Source organism: Thamnophis elegans, chromosome 4 (genome assembly GCF_009769535.1).
Source record: "Thamnophis elegans isolate rThaEle1 chromosome 4, rThaEle1.pri, whole genome shotgun sequence".
Taxonomy (NCBI): domain Eukaryota; kingdom Metazoa; phylum Chordata; class Lepidosauria; order Squamata; family Colubridae; genus Thamnophis; species Thamnophis elegans.
Window position 1 is genome coordinate 141,994,259 of NC_045544.1, and position 23,333 is coordinate 142,017,591.

At 56.5% G+C, this 23,333-nt stretch overlaps 1 protein-coding gene across 1 annotated transcript in view; it reads left to right on the plus strand.

Annotated features, from left to right (window-relative positions):
- Nucleotides 1-559: 559 nt before the first annotated feature.
- Nucleotides 560-23,333, plus strand: part of KIAA0100 (KIAA0100 ortholog) — a 39,216-nt gene continuing 16,442 nt past the window's right edge. The window contains exons 1-20 of the mRNA XM_032216157.1: nt 560-789; nt 3,307-3,436; nt 5,419-5,468; nt 6,875-7,034; nt 8,042-8,160; nt 8,417-8,477; nt 9,826-10,006; nt 10,353-10,452; nt 10,694-10,818; nt 11,313-11,380; nt 11,469-11,617; nt 13,843-13,958; nt 14,651-14,814; nt 15,340-15,607; nt 15,998-16,203; nt 16,595-17,699; nt 20,738-20,929; nt 21,083-21,285; nt 21,372-21,490; nt 22,941-23,165. Coding sequence (XP_032072048.1) covers nt 719-789; nt 3,307-3,436; nt 5,419-5,468; nt 6,875-7,034; nt 8,042-8,160; nt 8,417-8,477; nt 9,826-10,006; nt 10,353-10,452; nt 10,694-10,818; nt 11,313-11,380; nt 11,469-11,617; nt 13,843-13,958; nt 14,651-14,814; nt 15,340-15,607; nt 15,998-16,203; nt 16,595-17,699; nt 20,738-20,929; nt 21,083-21,285; nt 21,372-21,490; nt 22,941-23,165 — 3,812 coding nt within the window. The 5' untranslated portion in view covers nt 560-718. The remainder of the gene's footprint in view (nt 790-3,306; nt 3,437-5,418; nt 5,469-6,874; nt 7,035-8,041; nt 8,161-8,416; nt 8,478-9,825; nt 10,007-10,352; nt 10,453-10,693; nt 10,819-11,312; nt 11,381-11,468; nt 11,618-13,842; nt 13,959-14,650; nt 14,815-15,339; nt 15,608-15,997; nt 16,204-16,594; nt 17,700-20,737; nt 20,930-21,082; nt 21,286-21,371; nt 21,491-22,940; nt 23,166-23,333) is intronic.

Sequence of the window (23,333 nt, forward strand, 5' to 3'; positions counted from 1 at the left end):
TCTGAACCTCTGGCTGATTGGGCGACCAACCGTCATAACAAGAGTTGGAAAAGAGGCTGCTGGACGTGTTGAACAGGAGATGGGCAGCAAACACATTTCATAATAAATAAACCGAAAATAAATGCAGGGCAACGCCTGAGTTTTGGCCCCCACAGGGTCACGCGGATCTTTCTCAACCTTGGGCTCTTCAATGTGCACGGACTTCAACTCCCAGAATCCTTCAGCCAGCCACGTGACGCCCCCCCCGAAGAGACTCCATTGCCAAACGCCGTCCTACCGGTAGCAGGCGGCTCCTTTTGCGCGCACTCCAAGCAAGAGAACTCGCTTTCCCAGCATGCTCTAGGCGACGCATGCGTAGTACGGATCACCAGGCAAAAACTTCCTGGAAGGCGAGGAGCGTCAACCCGGCGCCCGCCGGAAGCTTTGCAGGGGAAAAATAAATATTCTAACTAACACACACACACACGGATTTGCCCAATGTGGGGTCCCCCGCGCGAGGCTGCCCCCCCTCTCCACGGTGCTAATTTGTAGGGGCGGGGCCTCCTTGGGGGGGGGCTTCTTTGCTCCGCCCATACTTGGCGCCCGCCTATGGCTGCGCCGCACAGCTGCGATCTCTGGCTCCGCCTCCTCCGCGCGCGTTCCCGCTGGCCCCGCCCCAGGCGCCGCCGGTGACGGGCGGTTGGAGCGCGCCCCCTTGCCCCCCCCCCCCCCGCCCCCCATGGCGGTCCCCGTGCTGGGAGCCCTCCTGCTGGTGCTGCTGGTGCTGCTGGGCGGCCTCTGCCTGGGCAGGTAGGTCCTGCCCCCCCCCCCCACCTCTCCCCCTCCCTTCCTTTGCCTCCAAGGGACCCCCTGCCCCCCTTCCATGGGTCTTCCTCCTCCTCCTCCTCCCCCCCGCCCTTCCTGCTACCTGTCTCCACCTGTGGGTCCATTTCCCCCACCTGTTTCTTTCTCCCCCCCCCCCACTGCCCCTATTGCATGAGCTGGGAGGGGAGGGCGCCTCTGAGGACGTGCAGAGAGCCTCCTTGCAGCCTGGGTTTGGGGAGGGTGGGGGCAGGGCGGGGCAGGCGGCAGGTGGTGTGCACCTGAGGCTTGGCTGGCTCCATCCCTGCCTGGAAGGAGGAGGAGGGGGGCTCACCTGGGAGCAGAAGGGGCTGCGGGGGAAGCGGGGAGATGTAGGTTGGTCCACTGCTGTGCTTAGCCAGGGGTCTCTCCACCCTTGGCCATTTTTTTAAGGCTCGTGGACTCCAACTCCCAGAATTCTCCAGCCAGCAGAGCTAAGACCAGGAAGCATAGCTGGCTGGGGGATTCTGGGAGTTGGAGTCCACGAGCCTTTCAAGGCTCCAAGGGTGGAGACCCTTCTGCTTTGGGTTCTGCTGTGGGGACTGGACTTCAGCTGCCCCTGCAGTGTCCGGGCTACTCTTGTTTACAGTTAGTCCTCCAGTTATGGCCACAATTGAGCCCACCATTTCCGTTGCCAAATGAGGCATCTGTTAAGTGAGTTTGCCCCATTGGACGACCTTTCTGGCCATAGTGGTGAAGCAAATCACTGCCGTTGTAAGAAACTTCACAATTGTTAAGTGAATCCGGCTTCCCCATTGGCCTGGCTTGTTGGGAGGTCGCAAAAGGGATAACATCACCCCCCCCCCAGGGACATTGCAATGGTCAGTTGCTGAGTGTCTGAATTTTGATCACATGACCCTGGGGATGCCACAACAGTCGTAAGTGTGGAACATTGCCCTAAGCCACTTTTTTCAGTGCCGTTGCAACTTCAAACCGTCACTAAATGAACTTTTGTAAGTTGAGGATAATCTGTACTGAATTAAGAAAATAAAGGGCCCACAGATGGGGAAAAAAATCAACACCTGCTGTCCTGAGTTTTTAATCGTCACCTTACCTTTTTACGAGGAGAAATTGGTTATTTCTTACCCAGGTTAAAAAATGCCCACTTTCGTCTCATAAAAAGATCGCAGTAGCGCTTAGACGTATATACCGCTTCGCAGTGCCCTCGCTGAGCGGTTTACAGTGAATTGCCCCCAACAATCCAGGTCCTCAGTTTACTGACCTCCGAAGGACGGAAGGCCGAGTCAAACCTTGAGGCCGTCAGGACTGGAACTGCCAAAGGGCTGGCAGAGATACTCAGCTGCCATCCTGCAGACTAACTCCTGCGCCTGTTCAGATGAAGTGACTGTGGGCATTGGGGTACCCGCCCCGGGCCCCTTTGTGTGGGGCTTTCCCCCAGGGGAGAATGCAGGCCGGAGCCCTTTCAGGACGCTTGAGGGAGCCCGTGGGGGGGTCGTGCAGGTGTAGCCCCACGGGGGAAGTCTCGGACTGGGCTTTGAGGACTAACACCCTCGCCAGCCCCCGATTGGCAGCTTTAATGCAAGCCCCCTTCCTCCGCGTCCCTCTCCTTTTGCCCCCGGAATGAAAAGAAGGACTGGAGCCTATGGCACGCCATCGCCCCAGGCCAGACCTCCGTGGCGTTTCTTCCCTGAGCTTCTCTTTCCCGGCAAAGGCCCAGACAGAAGCTCCCGAAAGGAAAAGGCCTCTTGCTGTGCTGTGTTGGGATGCCAGCTGGTCTTTGCCATCACTGGGCCAGAGGTTGACGTGGTAGCAGTCTCCCAATACTTCAGGGGCTTCCCCAAGTGGCCATACACACAAGAGGGGCGAGGGTCCCTGCTTGAGGAGGGGGCTGGACTAGGACACCCTTTCCCGCTCTGTTATTCTGTTAAAGAGGAGGGCGCCAACTCTTCTCCAAAGCCCCTGGAGGCAGAACAAGACGCAACGGATGGAGGCTTCACCAAGAGAGATCCAACCTAGAATTAATCTCCCAGCCTGACAGGGAGAACGATCAATCAGTGGAACAACTTGCCTCCAGATGTTATGGGGGGGGTTTGAAGAAGGGACCGGACAGCTATTTGTCTGGCATAGGGTCTCCTGCCAGGTTCCACAGTGGCTAGGGTGCAGTACTGCAGGCCACTTCAGCTGACTGCTATCTGCAGTTCGGCTGTTCAAATCTCACCGGCTCAGGGTTGACTCAGCCTTCCATCCTTCCGAGGTGGGTGAAATGAGGACCCGGATTGTTGTTGGGGGCAATATGCTGACTCTGTAAACCGCTTAGAGAGGGCTGAAAGCCCTAGGAAGCGGTATATAAGTCTAGCTGCTATTGCTTGAGCCGGGGGCTGGACTAGAAGACCTCCAAGGCCCCTTCCAACGCTGTGATAGAGGGAAGGGGAATGGGCAGCAGGTGCGTCTGGCCGTTCAGTAAAAGGCTTCCTTGGCCTCTTCTCTCCCCCCCTCCCCTTGAAGGTGGCTCCTCTACATACTGATCACCAACTGGTGCCGGAGGCGACTCCAAGCCGAGTTGAAGATCCAGTCCTTCTGGGTGTTTGGGATCCAAAACCTCAGCCTGAAGTTTCCAGAGGAGCAGCAGACGGTGGTGAGTAAGGGACCTTCTTGTAGCATCTGTTCTTCTCTGGGCAGGTCCCTGCAAGGACCACCGTAATTGCTGTGATTTATCTGTTTGTTATTTATGAGGCCAACCCATCTCCCCGTTGAAGCCACGGCAGGGACTATTGTGGGAAGCTGGAGGGTGGTTTTCTCTGCAGGCAGACGGTTCACTCGCTTCCTGCGGCATCTGCGGCACAGAGAGGGCCTCCTTTTGAGTAAAGAGATACCCCGGGCTGAGGGCAGACGGCCTCTGTAGGCCCCCCATGTGCAAAGTTGTGGAGACTCTAGGAAGAGCGCAGAGAAGAGCAACCAAGAGGATTGGGGGGGCTGGAGGCTAAAACCTACGAAGAACGGTTGCAGGAACTGGGAATGTCTAGTTTAATGAACAGAAGGACCAGGGGAGACAGGGTAGCCATCTTCCAATACTTGAACATTAGTACCGCTTTACAATGCCTTGGGAAGATCACGCTTGGAATATTTCATCCAGACGTGGAGACTTTGGAGAAAGTTCAGAGAAGAGCCACCGAGATGACCGAAGGCCTGGAGACCAAAACATAGGAAGAACGGAATTGCAGGATTTGGGTTTTTGGCCAGTCTGGAGAATAGAAGGACCAGGGGTGACATGATAGCATCTTCCAATATTGAGAGTTAATACTGCTTCATAATGCTTTGATAACACCAAAGTTGGAATATTGCATCCAATTTTGGTTGCCACCAAAAACAAAAAAGAGATCTTGAAATTCCAGAAAGAGTGCAGAGAAGAGCAACAAAGATGATTTTCCAATTTCCAATTTAATAAAATTTGTATGCCACCCACTCCCTTAGGGACTCTGGGCAGCTTACAGACAGATAAAAAACGTTTAAACATCTTAGGAGACTGGAGGCTAAAACATATAAAGAATGGTTGTTGGAATTGGGAATGTCTAATTTAATGAACTGAAGGACCAGGGGTGACGTGATAGCAGTGTTCCAATATCTCAGGGGTTGCCCCAAAGAAGAGGGAGTCAAGCTATTCTCCAAGGCTCCTGAGGGCAGGACAAGAAGCAATGGGTGGAAACTAATCAAGGAGAGAAGCAACTTAGAACTGAGGAGGAATTTCCTGACAGTTAGAATTAATCAGTGGAACAGAAGTTGCCTCCAGAAGCTGTGAATGCCCCAACACTGGAAGTCTTTAAGAAGATGCTGGATAGCCATTTGTCTGAAACAGTGTAGGCTTCCCTCCCTAGGCAGGGGGCTGGACTAGAAGACCTCCAAAGTCCCTTCCAACTCTGCTATTGTATTGTATTGTACTGTAATTGTATTAATGAAAAGAAGGACCAGGGGAGACATGATAGCAGCCTTCCAATATCTCAGGGGTTGCCCCAAAGAAGAGGGAGTCAAGCTATTCTCCAAGGCACCTGAGGGTAGAACAAGAAGCAATGGGTGGAAACTAATCAAGGAGAGAAGCAACTTAGAACTGAGGAGAAATTTCCTGACAGTGAGAACAATTAACCAGTGGGACAGAAGTTGCCTCCAGAAATTGCTGGTGCTCCCATCACTGGAGGCTTTGAAGAAGAGACCGGAGAACCATTTGTCTGGAGTAGCATAGGGTTAGGGGGGGGGGTCCAAACTTTGGAACTTTTAAGACTTGTGTCTATGGAGGTTCTCAGTCATCCAGCTCATGGGTGTCCCAAAGGATGAGTTTCTTGGATGACAAGCGAGACGTCTTCAAAACACCCCCCCCCCCCCAAACTCCAGCTGCCTTTTGCAAAAGTACCTTTAGTTTTAGAGCTTGTGGACTTCAACTCCCAGAATTCCCCAGCCAGCCTAATCTCCAAAGCCTTCAAAGTCTTCTAGTGCAACCCCCCCTCCTTGAGGCCCTGGACCGGGCCTGTCCAGCCTTGGAACTGGTCTAGGATCTCCTGCTCAAGCAGGGGGTTGGACTAGAAGACCTCCAAGGTCCCTTCCCACCCTGTTATTCTGTCACTTCAGGAGATCGACAGCATCTGGATCTCCAGCAGGCTCCTGAACCAGGATGTGCCGTAAGTCTTCTAGGGGTTTCTGGGGGTTTTTCTGGGTGTGGGTGGGGGGTGGATTTTGAAACAGGCAGCGTTTATGAACAGGGTGGCTCCTAGCCCCACTTTAAGAGCCAAGGTGGCGCAGTGGTTAAATGCAGCACTGCAGGCTACTGCTAGATCAGCAGGTCAGCGGTTCAAATCTCACCGGCTCAGGGTTGACTCAGCCTTCCATCCTTCCGAGGTGGGTAAAATGAGGACCCAGATTGTTGGGGGCAATATGCTGACTCTCTGTAAACCGCTTAGAGAGGCCTGAAAGGCCTATGAAGCGGTATATAAGTCTACTGCTATTGCTATATTGCTATTGCTATTAAGACTGGTGGACTTCAACTCCCAGAATTCCACCAGTCTTAAATTGGCCAGGTTTGGGGAACTCTGCTGTAAATAGAAATTATAAATTGGCAAGTGGGAAATTTGGGGGCTTCTGGGCTAAAGACTTCTGTACCAAAACTCCCCAGCCATCTTGGGATGTCAAACTGGGTGCAAGGCTTCCTGATCCCAGTGCAGGAGAAAAGGGAAGGTGGGGGGGGGGGCTTCTACAGCTTCCCCCCCTGCCCGAGTCGCTTCGGGGCCTCTGCAGTGCAGCCCCTCCTGCCTCCAGCCGCCATTCTTCCTGCTTGTGCAAACGTGTTTTTGTAGAGCAACATTATGTGGCACGATGGGTTTGTGTGCTATGGGGGGGCTCCCTCACGGGGGGAGGGGGGGCTTTCAAGAAAAAGATTGCGCAACCATTCATCCGGGATGGAATGAGGACTCCTGCTTGATTAGGGGAGTGGATTAGACAGTGGTCTCCACCCTTGGCAACTTTAAGACCTGTGGACTTCAACTCCCAGAGTTCCTCAGCCAGCTTTGCTTTTGGGTTAAAGTTGCCAAGGGTGGAGACCACTGAAGACCTGTAAAAAATGAAGAAAGAAAGAAAAAGGGGGAGAGGGAAAGGAAAGGAGGAGAGGGGGTGAGGAAGGAAGGAATAGAGAGAGATGGGAGGAGGAAGGGAGAAAAGGAAGGATAGAGAGAGGAAGAAAGGGTAGGAAAAGGGTTAGGGAGGGAAGGAAGGATACAAGCAAGGAAGGAAGGAATAGAGAGATGGGAGGAAGGGAGGAAAAAGGGAAAGGTTATAGAGGGGAAGGAAGGAAGGAATGAACTTTGTTCCTGGAATTCCTGGAATTCTGGGTTCTCCATTGGTGAAGTTTTGAAGAAGCGTTTGTCCTGGTTGGTATAAGGACTCCTGCTTTAGATGGGTTGGACTAGATGGCCTCTGAGGTCCCTCCCAGCCTTAGCATCCTATGCACGTGAGGTCCTCCACCTCTGACTGTGAGGGTGGGAAGCCGGCCGCCCCTTCCACACACACACCCCTTTGCTTCCCTCCCCTGCAGGCGCTACCTGGCCCTGTGCTTTGGAGAGGTGCGCATCCGACTGGATCTGCAGAAGTCCCCCCACCTGCGGCCCCCCAGCCCTTCGCCCCCCGACCCTGCTGAGGGGCCCCAAGAAGAGGCACTCTCCCTGGGGCCCTCCCTGCTGCAGCTGCTCAGCCAGGTAAGGACCCGGATTGTTGGGGGCGATATGCTGACTCTGTAAACCGCTTAGAGAGGGCTGGAAGCCCTATGAAGCGGTATATAAGTCTAACTGCTAACTGCTATCTATCTATCTATCTATCTATCTATCTATCTATCTATCTATCTATCTATTTATCTATCTATCTATTCTATCATCTATCTATCTATCTATCTATCTATCTATCTATCTATCTATCTATCTATTCTATCTATCTCTATTATCTATCTATCTATCTATCTATCTATTCTATCTATCTATCTATCTATCTATCTATCTATCTATCTATCTATCTATCTATCTATTCTATCTATCTATCTATCTATCTATCTATCTATCATCTATCTATCTATCTATCTATCTATTCTATCTATCTCTATTAACTATCTATCTATCTATCTATCTATCTATCTATCTATCTATCTATCATCTATCTATCATCTATCTATCATCTATTCTATCTATCTATCATCTAACTATCTATCTATTCTATCTCTATCTATCATCTATCTCTATCTATCATCTATCTATCTATCTATCTATCTATCTATCTATCTAACATCTATCTATCTATCTATCTATCTCTATCATCTATCTATCTATCTCTATCTATCTATCTATCTATCTATCTCTATCATCTATCTATCAATCTATCTATCTATCATCTATCTATCTATCTATCTATCTATCTATCTATCTATCTATCTATCTATCCTATCTCTCTCTCTCTCTCTCTCTCTCTCTCTCTCTCTCTCTCTCTATCTATCTATCTATCTATCTGGGTGAAATGAGGACCCAGATTGTTGTTGGGGGCAATATGCTGACTCTGTAAACCGCTTAGAGGGGGCTGAAAGCCCTATGAAGCGGTATATAAGTCTAACTGCTATTGCTACTGCTAAGAGGCGGCTCCCTTGGGCTCTGGCTGCCCCCTCGGCCGGTGGTGCTCAGCAGCTCCCTCCTCTCTCTCTCTCTCCCCTCCCCCCCCCCAGCTCTGCTCCTTCCACCTGGACTCGGTCAACGTGATGGTGCTGCACGTGGCGGCCTCGGAGTCCCTGTGGCACGTCCAGGTGTCCCGCTCCCAGGTCCTGCTGGGCTGTGAGGGCAGGAGGTGAGTCCGGGGTCTCGGACAGCCCACAGCTTTCCCCGGCCTCCCCGGGGGATGCATGCGGGGGTGTGATGGACGGAGGGCACCTTCAGGGCCGCAGGAGGTGCCCGGCTGAAGTCCCGGGGAGGCGTCCCTGGGGAAGCCGAGCGCTTCCCCTGCAGGGCCGGTTCTGCTCAGCCCTGAGGGTGACCAGGCGGCTGGGGCCCGGTGCGGGAGTGCCAGTCTGCTGCCCCTCTGACCGCCCCTCCCTTCCCCCCAGGGTGGCCTGCGAGCTGAAGTGCGGCCAGGTGAACAGCAAGGTGCTGAAGAGCAGCCAGCAGGTAAGGCCGGGAGGGAGGGAGGGAGGGGCAGCCGAGACCCCCCAAGCCCACCTGGTCCCACCCTGCGCCAGCCCTCCCTGAGCAGGCCGTGCCAAATGAGGGCCCCCAGGTTAAAGTGTTTTGTTTATTTGTTTGTTTACACTTATTAAAGTTTATGCTGCCCATAAACTTTGGACAGGTAATTTTTTATTATTATTATTTTATTTTTATTTGTAAAATTTATATGCCGCCCAATCCCGAAGGACTCCGGGCGGCTTACAAAAAAATGGGCAGCAAAGGGAGTTCCTGGGCTGAGAACTGGGGGGGGGGAGAGTGGTCAGCAGCCCGAAAGCCCCCCCCCTTCCACCTTTTAATTAGTATTTAGGGTCAACTTTTAACTATCCTTCCCCCTCTTTTAAATTGTCCATTTAGTTTCTGTTTTTACGCTGGCAAAGGTCCCTTTTTTGGGAGGGAGAAGAGGGGTTTCCAGATGTGATTGGTAGGTAGGTGGGTGGGTGGGTGGGTGGGTGGATAGAGATATGGGGGGAGAGAGAGAGAATTGATAGATGTGAGAACAATAAGCCAGTGGAACCAGTTGCCTCCAGAGGCTGTGATTGCTTCATCGCTGGAGGCTGTTAAGAAGGGCCTGGACAGCCCCTTGTCTGAAGGGGGGTCTCGGGCAGAGTCTCCTACCTGTCAAGGGGGTTCGACTAAGAACAGTGGTTCCCAAACGTGGCAACTTTAAGACTTGTGGACTTCAACTCCCAGAATTCTCCAGCCAGCAGAGCTGGCTGGAGAATTCTGGGAGTTGAAGTCCACAAGTCTTAAAGTTGCCAACTTTGAGAACCACTGAACTAGAAGACTTCCCAGGGTTATTCTGTTATTCGGATAGAAGACAGATATAGATTGACAGATGCCTGGATAGGTAAATACTGTGGATAATAGACAAAGACAGACAGATGTTTGAGAATGATGGATGGACGGATGATAAATGATGATAGATTGACAGATTATGGATGGATAGTCGATAGGGAAAGATTTGATGTTTGAAAGATGATGGATGGATGACAGAGACGTGTCATAGGCAGGGATGGAGAGATCAGGGCCCTTCTCACTTGGGGTGGGGTCTTCCTGGAGGATTTTGGCCCAAGGACCACACCCAAACTGAGCAGGAGGCAGGAGAAGCTCCGGACAACGCCGGACCACAGCAGGGGGGGCTTTGCTGAGGTCAATTTGACCCACAAAGGTAAAACAACACCCCCCCTCTGCCCCCCCCCGGCCCTCTCAACTGCCTGGGAGACTTCAGTGGGGGGAGGGGGCCCTTCCCCACCCTCTGCTTCCCTCTCCGCCCCTCCCTCCCTCTCCCCAGGACGACGCCTGCCTGGCCGAGCTCTCCCTGGCCCTCTCCGTCTCGCTGGACGTCAGCCTGGGCAAGCAGCAGCTGGAGAGCGTGGCCCTGGGGGTCTGGAGCCTCCAGGCCGAGCTGCACGAGGGGCTCTTCCACAGCGAGCTGCTGCAGCGCATGGGCGGCAGTCCCCGGAGGGGGGCAGGTGAGGACCACCACCCCCTGGGGGGGGGGGCAATGCAGCAGCACACCTGCCCAAGCATGGGGTCCCTTTCCTGCCAGCCCCTTCTGGTCTCCCGAGGCAGGGGAGTTGGTGCCCTCTGCTTCTGCGGTGCCCGCTGGGGGGCAGGTGGGCAGGCAGTTCAGGGGGGAGGGGGGCTGCTTTGCCCCAAAGATCTGGGTCCAACAGCTGGTTTTAATGGCTGGCCGTCTGCTTCATGGCCGGCTCCTTTGGGGCCTCCTGTGCCGATGCCCAGGGGGGGCTTGGCTGTCTGCCCCCCCCCCCAGCCCTCTGCTTGACTGGGCCTCCCCTTTCCTGCCCCCCCCCCCAGATTCCCCGAAGGCTCTGGCCGGCCTGAAGTACATCCCCTCTCGGCTGAAGGTGGACTTGGAGACCACCAACCTGGTCCTCTCCATGAACAGCCAGAAGAGGTTAGGGGGCTGGGGAGGGGTCCGCTCTGCAGGCTGCCCCCTCTCCCATGCCTGCAACGGGGGGGGGGGGGCAAGCAACGCCCCCCCCATTGGCCTTGGCCTGCAGCCAAGAGCAAGAGATGGGGGGAGAGGAAACTGTGGGGGGGGCTAACCCCCTCCGGTTGGGGAAGGCTGCCCAGAGGTGCCGGACTCAGTTGGAGGCAGCTTCCGTCTCGCCCCTCCCCTCCCCCTCCCCCTCCAGGCACCTCACCTGGACCCTCAAGCGGCTGCATTTCGCCCACCAGTGTGATGAGGAGCAGATCCCCCTCCGGAGCTTCACCCCCACCTGTGACCTGCCCCAGATGAGCCTCGAGCTGGTGCTGGAAGGCAAGTCGGGGAGGGGGTCTCTGCCACCCCATCCCCCCCGTCTCCCCTGCACACTCCCGGCATAGGTCTCCCCTCCCCCCCCCAAGTGTGAAAAATGGTCCTAACTTGGGACTGTCAGTAAGTGAACTGTTGTAAGTCGAGGACTTCCTGTGTGAATCCGTTGCCGAGCGTCCGAATTCTGATCACATGACAACGGGAGATGCTACAATGGTCATAAGTGTGGAAAACGGCCACAAGTCACTCTTTTTAGTGCCGTTGTAACTTTAAACGGTCACTAAACGAGATGGCTGCCCGTAGTCCCGGGGGGGGGGAGTGTCCCCGGGCGGAAGGCAGCGGTGGGCAGGGGCTCCTGGGATTCATGGGCCTCCAGATGGGGGCAGCCCCTCAAATGCCCCCTCTGAGCTCGGCTGGGAAGGGGGAGGAAAGGGCACCCTGAGGTGATCCCGAGGAAGGGGAGGAGCCAGCGTCACCCGCCATCCTCCTGCCTCCCCCAGACGGGCTGCTGCTGTCGCAAAGCCGCCAACGCATCGTGTGCCTCAACCTGTTGAAGGCCAGCCTGCAGGTGAGCCCCCGTGGGGTCCCTGGGGCCGCCCCCTCCCCCCACATCCGCCCCTCCTCCTGAACGTCTCCCCCCCCCCTCCTCCCCACAGGTCATGGCCATCGACATCTCGGTGGCCGTCATGGTCAGCACCTGCCTCGTCCACTACCGGCACCAGGAGTTCTCCCACTGGCTGGGCCTGCTGGCCTCGGCGGAGCAGAGCCCCGGGTGGCCCCTCTCGGCTGGGGGGCCCGGCAGCAGGTGAGTGCTCCCCCCCTCCCCCACGGCCATTGTCACGCAGGCACGGGGATGGGGGGGGCTCAGGTTGGCACAATTCCAGGCATTCCTCGACTTACGGCCGCAATGGAGCCTCAAGGCCGTCGCTAAGCGAGACATTTGTTGATTGCGCTTCACCCCATCGGATGATCTTCCTTGCCACTGTTGTTAAGTGAATCTCTGCAGTGGGTAAGGTAGTAACCCGGTTGCTAAGTGAATCCATCTCCCCCCATGGACTTAGGAGGTCACAAAAGGGGGATCGCATGACTCTTGAGACACCGTGACCGTCATAAGTACGAGTAGCTGCCGAGCACCTGAATTTTGATGACGCAGCCGTGGGGAGGCTACAGCGGTCGTAAGTGTGAAAAACGGCCCTAAGTCACTTTTTAAGGGTTGTTGTAACTTTGAACGGTCACTAAATGAAGTGTCGTAAGTCGAGGACTAACGTTTTGCAGGGCCTTCGCAGGCGAGCGGCTTGGTCTCCTCTGGGCAGCAACCCTGGAAGCCTTCACAGGCCGTCCTCACCTTAACGCTGTTCCGTTTAGTGACCATTCGAAATTACAACGGTCCTGAGAAAAGTGACCTGCGGCCATTTTTCACACTTACGGCCGCTGCAGCCTCCCCACCGTCACCCGGTCAAAATTCAGACGCTTGGCAACTGGCTCACTTTTATGACGGTCGCACCGTCCCGGATCCCCCCTTTGCTAACCTCCCCACAAGCCGAGCCAATGGGCAGGAAAACCAGATTCACTTAAGAACCGTGTGACAAACTTAAGCCCTGCAGGGATTCGCTTAACGACTGTGGCGGGAAAGGTTGTAAAATGGGGCAAAGCACACTTAATAACTGCCTGGCTTAAGAAGAACAATTTTGTTGTTTGTGGTCAAAAGTCGAGGACTGCCAGCTAATGTATCCCCCCCCCCCCCTTTTGAACCCTGATCAACCTTGGCCGAGAAGGCGGGAGGGGGACGGGGGTTCTGGGAAAGCCGGTCAGCCACTCTGCCTTCCCTGCAGCTCCTGCTGGAAACCGGCTGGACCGGCCAGGTGGGGTTCGCAGGGGCTGAAGCCAGTCTGGGCAGTGGGGTTTTTCCTCCGTTCTCCCCCCCCCTCCCCAGTGGCCCCCTCTGGCCCCCTGGGACAAGAATCCCATCCGAGAGACCCATTGAAGGAGGGATTCAAGAAGGAGGGATGAATGAGGGAGCATAAAATACATTTTAAAAATCAATTTTTAAATAATTGAATTGTAGACATGGCCTGTGGTGGGTTGGCTCATCCCACCACCAGCCATTCATTGCTCTCCGTAGCTGAAGCTATGAGAAAGTGTGTGTCTGTGTGTGTGTGTGCAGTGGGGGGGGGATTGATCAAGAATAATGAAATCCCCCCCCCCTGCCCCAATTCCCTCCGGAGGAAAGGGCCTTTGGGTGGGAATCTCATTTCTCTTGATCAACCTCCCTAAAGCCACTGACCGCCTGGGTGCAGAATGAGCAAACTCAACAATTCAAATGTTTAAAATAATTGAAATCCATATTTAATCTTTCATCCCCTCCAGGCCCCTCTGCGCGTGAATCCAAAAGGCCCCGGGGACACCCTAAAACCAGGGGTTCCCAAACTTGGCAACTTTAAGACTTGTGGACTTCAACTCCCAGAATTCTCCAGCCAGCTCTGCTGGCTGGAGAATTCTGGGAGTTGAAATCCACAAGTCTTAAAAGTTGCCAAGTTTGGGAACCACTGCCCTAAACCACAGGATCCCCAACCGGGGGGGCCCTGGAAGGCCTGTGGACTTCGACTCCCAGAATTCCACAAGTCTTCCAGCGGCCGAGGTTGGAGACTTGACTGAGGGATTCTGGGAGTTGAAGTCCACAAGTAGTTAAAAGTGGCCAAGGTGAGGTTTTAGGGTTAAGCTCCCCCTTGCCAGGATTCGGTTTGGCCATTCGCAGCCTCTGGACGCTGGGCCAAGGCCTCCTTAGGATGTCCAGGCAGACTGACCGGGGTGGGGGGGGGCTGGGGGGGGAGGCGGTTGATGCTTTCTGCCTTGCTAGGCAGGGGAGCCAAGGAGGTTTCCGTGATCTCGTCACAATCGGGGGCTTCGGGAGAACCTCTTGTGCTGCTTTCACAAGCCAGGAGACCCCTCCAGGGCAAAAGACCTCCCCCCACTTACTGGGCTGTAGACTTAACACCCCCCCCCTAATCCCCTCCTGGTTGCCCCCCTCAGGATGCCACAGATCCTGGCCACCATCATCCTCAGCGCTTCGGTCTCCAACGTCAACCTCTCGGTCCAGCTAGGAGACACACCGCCATTCGCCCTGGGCTTCAACTCCATCTCCGTGGGTGAGTGGCCGGAGCCGCCCTCCGCTCCGTCCGGCTCGTTTTCTGCTCTCCCCCCTGACCTCCCCAAGCTTCCCAAGGGCCACGGGGAGGACCCCTGCCCTTCCCATGGGAGTACAGCTCTCTTAGGAGTCCTGAGTCCCCTCCCTTCCCCCCCCCCGATCCCTTCTCAAGGGTCAGTCGGCCTCAGACCGGCCCGGATTCTGCAGAGGTCAAGAGGGCAGTGGTGAGATCTAATTTTTTTGCTACCCGTTCTGTGGGTGTGGCTTGGGGGGGGGGCGTCACGTGACTGGGGGATCAAAAGACAGAAAGTCACTTTAACAATGTCCTGCTGGAGAAGGGTTGGACTAGATGATCTCCAGGTACCTTCCAGCCCTAGATTATCCTCTGAAGCTCCCAGAATTCCTGAGCCAGCCATGGCTGAGGAATTCTGGGAGTTGAAGTCCAGCAGTCTTAAAGGGTCCCTCGTTTCCCCACTTCCGCTGCACAGCAACACAACTCTCATCTGGCAAGCTCTGCAGTGATTCCCGTTTGCCCCTTAAGAATTGGGGTGGGGGAAACAAGACACCACCCCCCACCCATGCCAAGAACAAGCAGCAAGGAAGAGAGACCCCTTGTGGTGAGATGGGTAGGGGCAAACAAATAGATGAATAGAAAACAATAATAGAAATGCCCATTGCCTTCCTCCCGTTTAGATTACCAGCACCTGCGTCCTCAGAGCGTCCACCAGCGGGCCGTGCTGGCCGTTGACCACTTCTGCTGGCGGGTGGGGGCGGACTCGCACATCCAGAGGGCCCCCCACCCACCGAACATGCATGTCTGGGGAGAAGCTTTCATCCTGGACTCCTTCAACCTGCAGGTGCACCGCGAGACAGGCGGAGGGGCCCAGCTGGGCTACCCCAGTGCGGCTCAAACTGTCTGGAGTGGCGAGGGGGGGAGTGGAAATGGTTCCGGGGTGAGCGCCAGGCCCTCACGGGCACGGCTCCATTGGCACGGGCAGCGGGCACTCCGTGAAGCTCCATTGGCGCGAGTACCCGCCACTCACTCAAAGGGAGCTTGCTTACATGGCCCGGGTCCAAAGGGGATGCAACCCAATACTGGTCCACGGCCCGGTGATGGGAGCCCCCTGGGTGACCTGGCCTGGGTGATCGATGGGGTGATTGATTCATGCGGCTAATTAACGAGGTGCTGCATGAGCATCTGTATCAAGGGGTCCTCGTCTATTTAGATGATATCCTCATATGTACCAAGACCGTGGAGGAACATGTAACCCTTGTATGTCAGGTTCTGCACGCGGGGAGGGGGGAGAACCGGGCTGCCCGCCCGCTGCCTCTCGGCCCACCCCAGGGCCTCTCCGGACGTTGTCCCTCTGCTCGCTCTGCAGGGCAGCTACAACCAGCCTCTGGGGACGTCCAGCACCCATGCGGACACCCTCTTCCTGGATTGCACCTTGCGGGGGCTGCAACTGGAATCCTCGGACGCCTGCGCCGACTGCCTTTCCCGGCTGCTGCTGCTCTTGCGGCCTCAGGAGCCTCTCCCCCCAATGCCCCCGGAGGAGCTGCCCCCCACCCTGGGGGAGGAATTTGGGGTGCTTTGGAAGGTGGACCTGAAGGTGGAAGACGTCAACCTCTTTACGCTGTCCAGCTTGGCAGGTGAGCCTCGGGGAGGGGGCAGCCTTGGGTGTCTGGGAAGGGGGCTCCTTTGTGCCTTGGGAAAGCAGAAGAGAGAAGAGCCCCTTGCTGGGTGGGGGGGGCAGCTGAGCCCCAGCTTTCGACCTCTGAACCCAGAAATGATTTTGGGGACACTTAAGGGTGTTCAAGACACGGGTTCAAGGAAATGGGTGGATGGGCATTGTGGTTCTTTGGACCAGGAGGTGGACAGTTGTGCCCGGGCCTCACTGAATGTCTGTCTATCTGTCTCTCCCTCCCCCCTCACTTTTTCTCCCTCCTACTTTCTCTCTTTCCCTCTCTTTCTTCCCATCTCCTCTGTTATCCTCTCCCTCTCTCTCTTTCTCTCTCTCCCTCTCCCTCCCTCTCGTCCAGGGGCCACAGAGCTTCGGGTGGACACCTTGACCACGCTGGGCAGTGCCGAGAGCTGCACCATCAGCATCCAGGGGGTGGCGCTGTCCCTGGTCAAGAGCCTGGCGGAGAAGATGCAGCCCTGTTGCAAAGCCCCCGCCATCCCCAGCCCCGTGGCTGGCCTGGCCGCCGTCTGCCTCACCTACCGCAGCAGCATCCGCTCTCTGGAGGTGCCCCTTCCTCCTCCTCCTCCTCCTCCTCCTCTTCCTCGCCAGTCGCCCTCCCCCAGCCCCAATTGCACGGCAAGGGAACTGGGTTCCCGCCCCATTCAGCCCCCCAAGACCCCTCGGGAGTTCTGGCCAATGAAAAGCCCAGCTCCGCAGTGCCCAGCCCAAGCTATCCTGGGTTCAGGGAGGGGGGGGGGCTTTTAGGTCCAAGGAAACCTTGCCCCCTCCCAGGACGTCCAGTTCCAGCCTTGCTTGGCCTAATGGTTCCCAGCCATCCGCACTGTCCTCCCCTTTGTCTCTTAAGAGCAGGCTGGAAAAACCAGGGAGGGGGAGTGGGGCTCAGCAGGCAGCCTTGTTTGGGGGGGGGCTCATGGCCCAACATCTCCTCCCCCAGGTGCAATGCGGGGAGAACCTGACGCTGCTCTGGAGCCCGGCCACCCACATGTACCTCTTCGAGCATTTGCTGGCCACCCGCCGCTGCTTCGACACGCTGCAGAGCTTGCTGTCGCCCCCCAAACCCTCCTCGGCTGCCCTTCCCCAGCAGGCCCCCGAAGGCCGGCCCCCTGCCCAGGACGGGGCCCCCTTCCACGAGGGCTCGGCCCCCCAGAGGCTGCTGGGGCTGACCCTGGAGCTCAGCTCCCTGAAGGTGACGGCCTTCGTGTCGGAGAGCCGCTACCTGAGCCTGGCGGCCGAGCGGGTTATGCTCAGCCGGCACGGGCCCTCCCTCCACGCCTACTGCCCCGGACTGGTGGCCAGCTTTGACGGCAACAGCATCCTGGTCCTGAAGGAGGTGGAGCTGCAGGCCCAGCCAGAGCTGGAGGAGATGATCCTGCACCGTGGTCCCTTCCCCTCCCTCTGCACGCTGCGCAACCGCGTCTGGGCCCTCTCCTGCGCCGGCGTGGCAGTGGAGTTCCCCTACCAGTACGACTTCTCGGCCACCTTAGACGAGGCGCTGGGCGTGCAGAAGTGGCTGAGGGGGCTCCACGGGGGGAAGGCGGCTGCTGACAGGACCCCCTCCCACCCCTTGCCCCCCGACCTGCTGCTGAAGGTCCAGCACTTCTCCTGGGTCTTCCTGGACGACGTCTTCGAGGTGAAGCTGCGCGACAACTACGAGCTGATGAAGGACGAGAGCAAGGAGAGCGCCAAGCGGCTGCACCTGCTGGACGCCAAGGTGGCTGCCCTGCGCAAGCAACACGGGGAGCTGCTGCCCGCCCGGAAGATCGAGGAGCTCTACGCCTCCCTGGAGAAGAAGAACATCGAGATCTACCTGCAGCGCTCCCACCGGCTCTACGCCAACACGCCCATGCGCAAGGCGCTGATCACCTGGACCATGGGCGGCTTGGAGCTGGTGGCCCTGGCGGACGAGGCCTTCTCCGGGGCCGAGCGGGTGCTGCAGCAGATCCGGCACATGGACGCCGCCAGCCCCTTCCCCCCCGAGGGCCTGGAGCTCCTCACCCACTGGTGCCGCATGGTCAAGGGGAGCGTCAAGACCTTCTTCGGTGAGTGCGTGGCGGGACTCCACGGCCTGCGGGGGGCCCGCCTGTCAACCCCCCCTGGGCCTTCGCGGGTCGAGGAAGTGGGCAATTGGATGTGCTGCTTGTGGCTCAGTGGCTGCGCATGAATCTCTGTGAGCCGAGGAAGTGGGCAATTGGATGTGCTGCTTGTGGCTCAGTGGCTGCGCATGAATCTCTGTGAGCCCAGGAAGTCCTTGACATACAACATTTAGCATTTAGGATAGAATCGAGATCAGGCCAAGTGTTAATACCGAGTTGGAAGGGGTCCTTAGAGGTCTTCTAGTCCACCCCCCGCTCAAGCAGGAGACCTAATGTGATTCCAGACAAATGGCTCTCCAGTCTCTTCTTTAACACCCACAACTCCCAGACCACCCCTGGAGTCCCGCGTCCAGTTTTGGACACCACACCATAAAACAGATGTTGAGGCTCTGGAAAGAGGGCAGAGAAGAGCAACCAGAATGATGAGGGGACTGGAGGCTCAAACATACGATGGACGGTTGGAGGAACCGGGCCTGGCTAGTCTAGGGAAGAGAAGGACCAGGGGAGACAGGAGAGCATCTTCCAATATTTGAGGGGCTGCCCCAGAGAGGAGGAAGGGGGTCCAGCTATTCTCCAAGACACCCGAAGGCCAGAGAAGGAAGAATGGATGGAAACTGACCAAGGAGAGATTCAACCTGGAAATAAACAGGGATTTTCTGACCGTGAGGACAGTCAACCGGTGGAACAGCTTGCCACCAGAAGTTGAGAAATTCTCCAACACTGGATGTTTTTAAGAGATTGGATGGCCATTTGCGGTGTAGGGTTTCCTGCCTAAGGAGGGGGTTGGACTAGAAGACCTCCAAGGTCCCTTCCAACTCTGTTATTCTATTCAAGTTAATTACCGTTCCACAATACGACGACGCTGAAAAAACGGATATGGCCATTTCCCCCACACGGCCGAGGTGGCCCCCCCAGAGATCAAAATTCAGGCGCTGGGCAACTGACTCGTATTTACGACAGTTGCACCACCTCGGAGTCACGCGATCCCCGTTTGCAAACTTCCGAGAAAGCAAAGTCAGTGGTGGAAACCAGATTTGCTTAACGGCCGCACGATTCATTTAATGACGGCAATGAGTCAAGAAAGGTTGCGAAAGTGTGGCAAAAGTCACTTGAGTCCTGTCTTGCTCAGCAACTGAAATTTTTGGCTCCATTTTGGCGTATGTCAAGGACTACACGCCAGCCCCTCCCTCTCCCACCCTCCGATCCTCCCCCTCGCCCAGAGTCTGTCCCATTTGATGTTGGTTGCCTAACCGTCTCCTCACCTTCTGCCTGGGCCTCCCCTCTTCCCCAACACCCAACGCAGTTGAGCTTCAGCTTCAGGATCTGCCCTTCCAAAGGCCAGTCAGGGTTGGTTCCTCTGGGATCTACTGATGGGATCTCCTTGGAGACGGAGGGACGAGCTTTTCCCAACAAGTGTTCCCTTTGGCTGTGCAGTGGTGGGTAGCAGGGACGCAGTGGCTCAGTGGCTAAGACGTTGAGCTTGTCGATCAGAAAGGCCGGCCATTCGGTGGTTCGAATCCCCAGCGCCGCGTAACGGAGTGAGCTCCCGTGACTTCCCCCAGCTTCTGCCAACCCAGCAGTTCGAAAGGGCATAAAAAATGCAAGTAGAAAAATAGGGACCACCTTTGATGGGAAGGTCACGGCGTTCCGTGCGCCTTCAGCGTTTAGTCCAGATGACCACGGAGACTTCTTCGGACAGCGCTGGCTCTTAAACGGAGATGAGCAGCGCCCCCTAGAGTCGGGAACGGCTAGCACAGATGTGCCAGGGGAAGCTTTACTTCTCCTGTGCGCTGCTTGGAGAGTCCAAGCATGGTTAAATTAGTTCTGGTTGCCCAAGGATTGAGTTCAAATTCTTTAACCACGACTCCTGTTCGTCCTTAAGGCCAGTTTTTCAACTCAGTCTGGCCCGTTAAGGCTGGCCCTTGCCCCACAGAACGGAGGGGAGGGGGGGTGTCTAAGGTTTGCTGAAGGGAGGGGGACGCAAGAGCTAACTGGAGGACAGCCAAACGTGCCTGGGGACCATCGGATGTGAAAACGGGTCATGGATGTGGGGTTACAGTGAGCTCCTCTGGCTAAGGGGGCCCAGCGGTATCTGGGTATTGGCGCCTTGGGGGAGGCCCAGCTTCTCTCTAAACCTGGCCACTTTAAGACGGGGGACTTCAACTCCCAGAACTCCCCAGCCGACTTGAAGTCTTAGTGACCAACTCCCAGGATTCCCTAGGCAGCTCATTTTGCTCTGCTGCCAGGGGAATTCTGGGAGTTGAAGTCCACAAGCTGCCCAGTTGGGAAACCTTCTCTCTGATCTAAATCCGGCCTTGCCTGGTGTGATATGAGACGCATCCCACCACCCGAAGGGTCTCTTCCCTCTGGATTTGGGGACTCGACCCCTCCTGGATTTGGCGTGATATTCAGCCATGTTCCCGAAGGCACAAGCAGCCTTCGACGTATGACTTGCCCGTGACGGTCGCAAGTCGAGACGGTTGTTAACCGAGGTGCCCCACATCCCAATGCCTGCTCTCCATGTTGTGAACTCCCTCCTAGCCCTGATGGTGTTACCTACTTGAGTCATGAAACGTCTTCAAGAAAACCCCCAAGCTCAGAGAGCCCCAAGGACCCCTCAGTCCCCCTCCTCATCTCCTCCTCCCGCCCTTCTTGCTTCTGCAACTGATGAGATTCCCTAGCTGGGTCATGAAACGTCTGCAAGAAGACAGCCGAGGACCCCACAGTCCTTCCGGCTGCACCTTCCCTCCTAGCACTGATGATGTTACATAGTGGGGTCGTGAAAGGCCTGCAGCTCAGAAAACAGCCGGGACCCCCACAGCTGAGCCCTGAGCTAGAGATATTCTCTCCCTCCTAGCAGCCCTTGGAAGAGGAAAGGGGGGAAGGAGCCCCCCCCCCCCCCCCGGTACTGTCCCCTCTCTCCCTTTCTCAACGTGGCTTCTTTCCTCTGCCCGTCCTCCCATCCCTCCCCCCCACCCCTGCAGTGCGGATCCGGGACTACCCCCGTTATTTATTCGAGATCCGGGACTGGGGACTGTCGGGCCGGCTGGCCGGTGCGGAGACCCCCGGGCAGCCCTGCTCTCGCCGGCGTCAAAAGCTGGAGCTGGGGGCCCCGTGGGGCCCGGTGACGGTGGAGAGGAACATGCCACCCTTGAAGTTCTACCACGACTTCTGCTGTAAGTCCCGCTTGGGGAGGGAGGGAGGGGGCTGCGCTCCCTTGAATTGTCCCCCCGTGAAGGGTGGGGGCCAGGAGGGGACTCCGAGCCCTTTGGGGGAGGGGGCAGAAAAGCCTCCGATGCCCCTAATCCCCCTCTGCCCCCCTCCCCCAGCTGAGGTCTACCAGTTCACCATCGTCTGGGGGCCGTGCTGGGACCCCGCCTGGACCCTGATCGGACAGGCCATCGACCTGCTGACCAAGCCCTCGGAAGACCCCAGCCCGCCCCTCCCCTGGTGGGACAAGAGCCGCCTCCTGCTGCACGGAGACTGGCACATGGACATCGAGCAGGCCGGCCTCCACCAGGTGGCCACGGAGGTGAGGCAGCGGCCAGGGGGGGGGAGACGGGAGGGGGGCCATCCTCAGGGCCCAGAGCCCCCACCCAGCCTCCTCTCCCCCCACAGGACCCCTACAACACCACGGAGAACCTGCACTGGGAGTGGAGCCGCCTGGCCTTTCACTGGCGTCCCGGCCAGTTCGTCTTCAAGGGAGATCTGGACGTCAACGTCCGGACGGCCTCCAAGTGGGTGGAACCCCCAATCTGGGGAAGGGGCTGGCAGGGGCTCCCCGATAAAGGGGGGGGACAAGCAGGCTATTAAGTTTTCTGATCAATAGAAATTCCAAAGCAATGTTTTTCTAAAGGAATAAATACTTTTTCTAGATAAATAACGGAATACATTTTTCTAAACCAACATTATTCTAGGTCAGTGTTTCTCAACCTTGGCGACTTTAAGTCCTGTGGACTTCAACTCCCAGAATCCCCCAGCCAGCGCAACTGCGCTGGCTGGGGGAATTCTGGGAGTTGAAGTCCACAGGACTTAAAGTCGCCAAGGTTGAGAAACACTGTTCTAGGTTAATAAATAAAATTTCTAAATAAGGTGTTCTCCTCGACTTGCGACCAAAACTGGGCCCAAAATTTCCATTTAACCGAAACAGTTAAATGAGTCTTGCCCCGTTTTGTGACCTTTCTTGCCACTTCACTTGTTAAGTGAATCGGTGCAGTTGTTAAATTCAGTCACGCGGTCGTTAAGTGAATCCGGCCTCCCCGTTGACTTTGCACGTCAGAAGGTCGCAAAAGGGGATCACGTGACCTCGGGACGCTGCGGCCGTCGTAATTGTGAGCCAGCCATCAAGCATCCAAATGTAAATCACGTGACCATGGAGACGCTGCAATGGTCGTTAAGCGGGAAAAGAAGGAAGGAAGGGTGGAAGGAGAAGATGGGAGGGAGGGAGGACGGAAGGAAGGAAGAAAGAAGGGAGGGAGGAAGAGAAAGGGGAAGGAAGGAGGAAAGGAAAAGAAAGAAGGAAGGAAGGGTGGAAGGAAGGAAGAAAGGGAGGAAGAGAAAGGGGAAGGAAGGAGGGAAAAGAAAGAAGGAAGGGTGGAAGGAGAAGAGAGGAGGGAGGGAGGACGGAAGGAAGAAAGAAAGGGAGGAAGAGAAAGGGGAAGGAAGGAAGGAAAAGAAGGAAGGGTGGAAGGAGAAGAGAGGAGGGAGGGAGGACGGAAGGTAGGAAGAAAGGGAGGAAGAGAAAGGGGAAGGAAGGAGGGAAGGAAAAGAAAGAAGGAAGGGTGGAAGGAGAAGAGAGGAGGGAGGGAGGACGGAAGGAAGGAAGAAAGAAGGGAGGGAGGAAGAGAAAGGGAAGGAAGGAAGGGTGGAAGGAGAAGGGGGAGGGAGGGAGGATGGAAGGAAGGAAGAAAGAAGGGAGGGAGGAAGAGAAAGGGGAAGGAAGGAAGGGTGGAAGGAGAAGAGGGAGGGAGGATGGAAGGAAGGAAGAAAGAAGGGAGGGAGGAAGAGAAAGGGGAAGGAAGGAAGGGTGGAAGGAGAAGAGGGGAGGGAGGATGGAAGGAAGGAAGAAGGGAGGGAGGAAGAGAAAGGGAAGGAAGGAAGGAAAAGAAAGATGGAAGGAAGGAAGGGTGGAAGGAGAAGGGAGGGAGGGGAGGGTCTGACTCCTGCCTCCCTTCCCCTCCTGGCCAGGTACGATGACTGCTGCTTCCTGCACCTGCCCCAGCTGTGTATGACCCTGGACCTGACCTGGCTGTGCCACGGAAACCCCCACGACCACCACAGCGTGGTGCTGCGCTCCCCGGAGTTCCTGCCCGAGGTGCCCGTCGGGCAGCAGTACGACTCCTACCGCGCCTTCCGCTCCGAGAACCTCAACCTGGCCATCCGCATGGACCTCACGCGGCCCAGTGGCGGTGAGCACGGGAGGAGGAGGGCGAGCCCCCCCCCCCCCCGGGGCGATGGGTTTGGGGAGGGGGCACCACGCCTGGGCCTTTGTGCTCACAGCCACCAGCCTGGGACGGCAGCCGGCCCCATGAGGAGGCCTTGGACCCTCTCGGCTTTTGCCTGGAGAACGTTTCCCTTCTC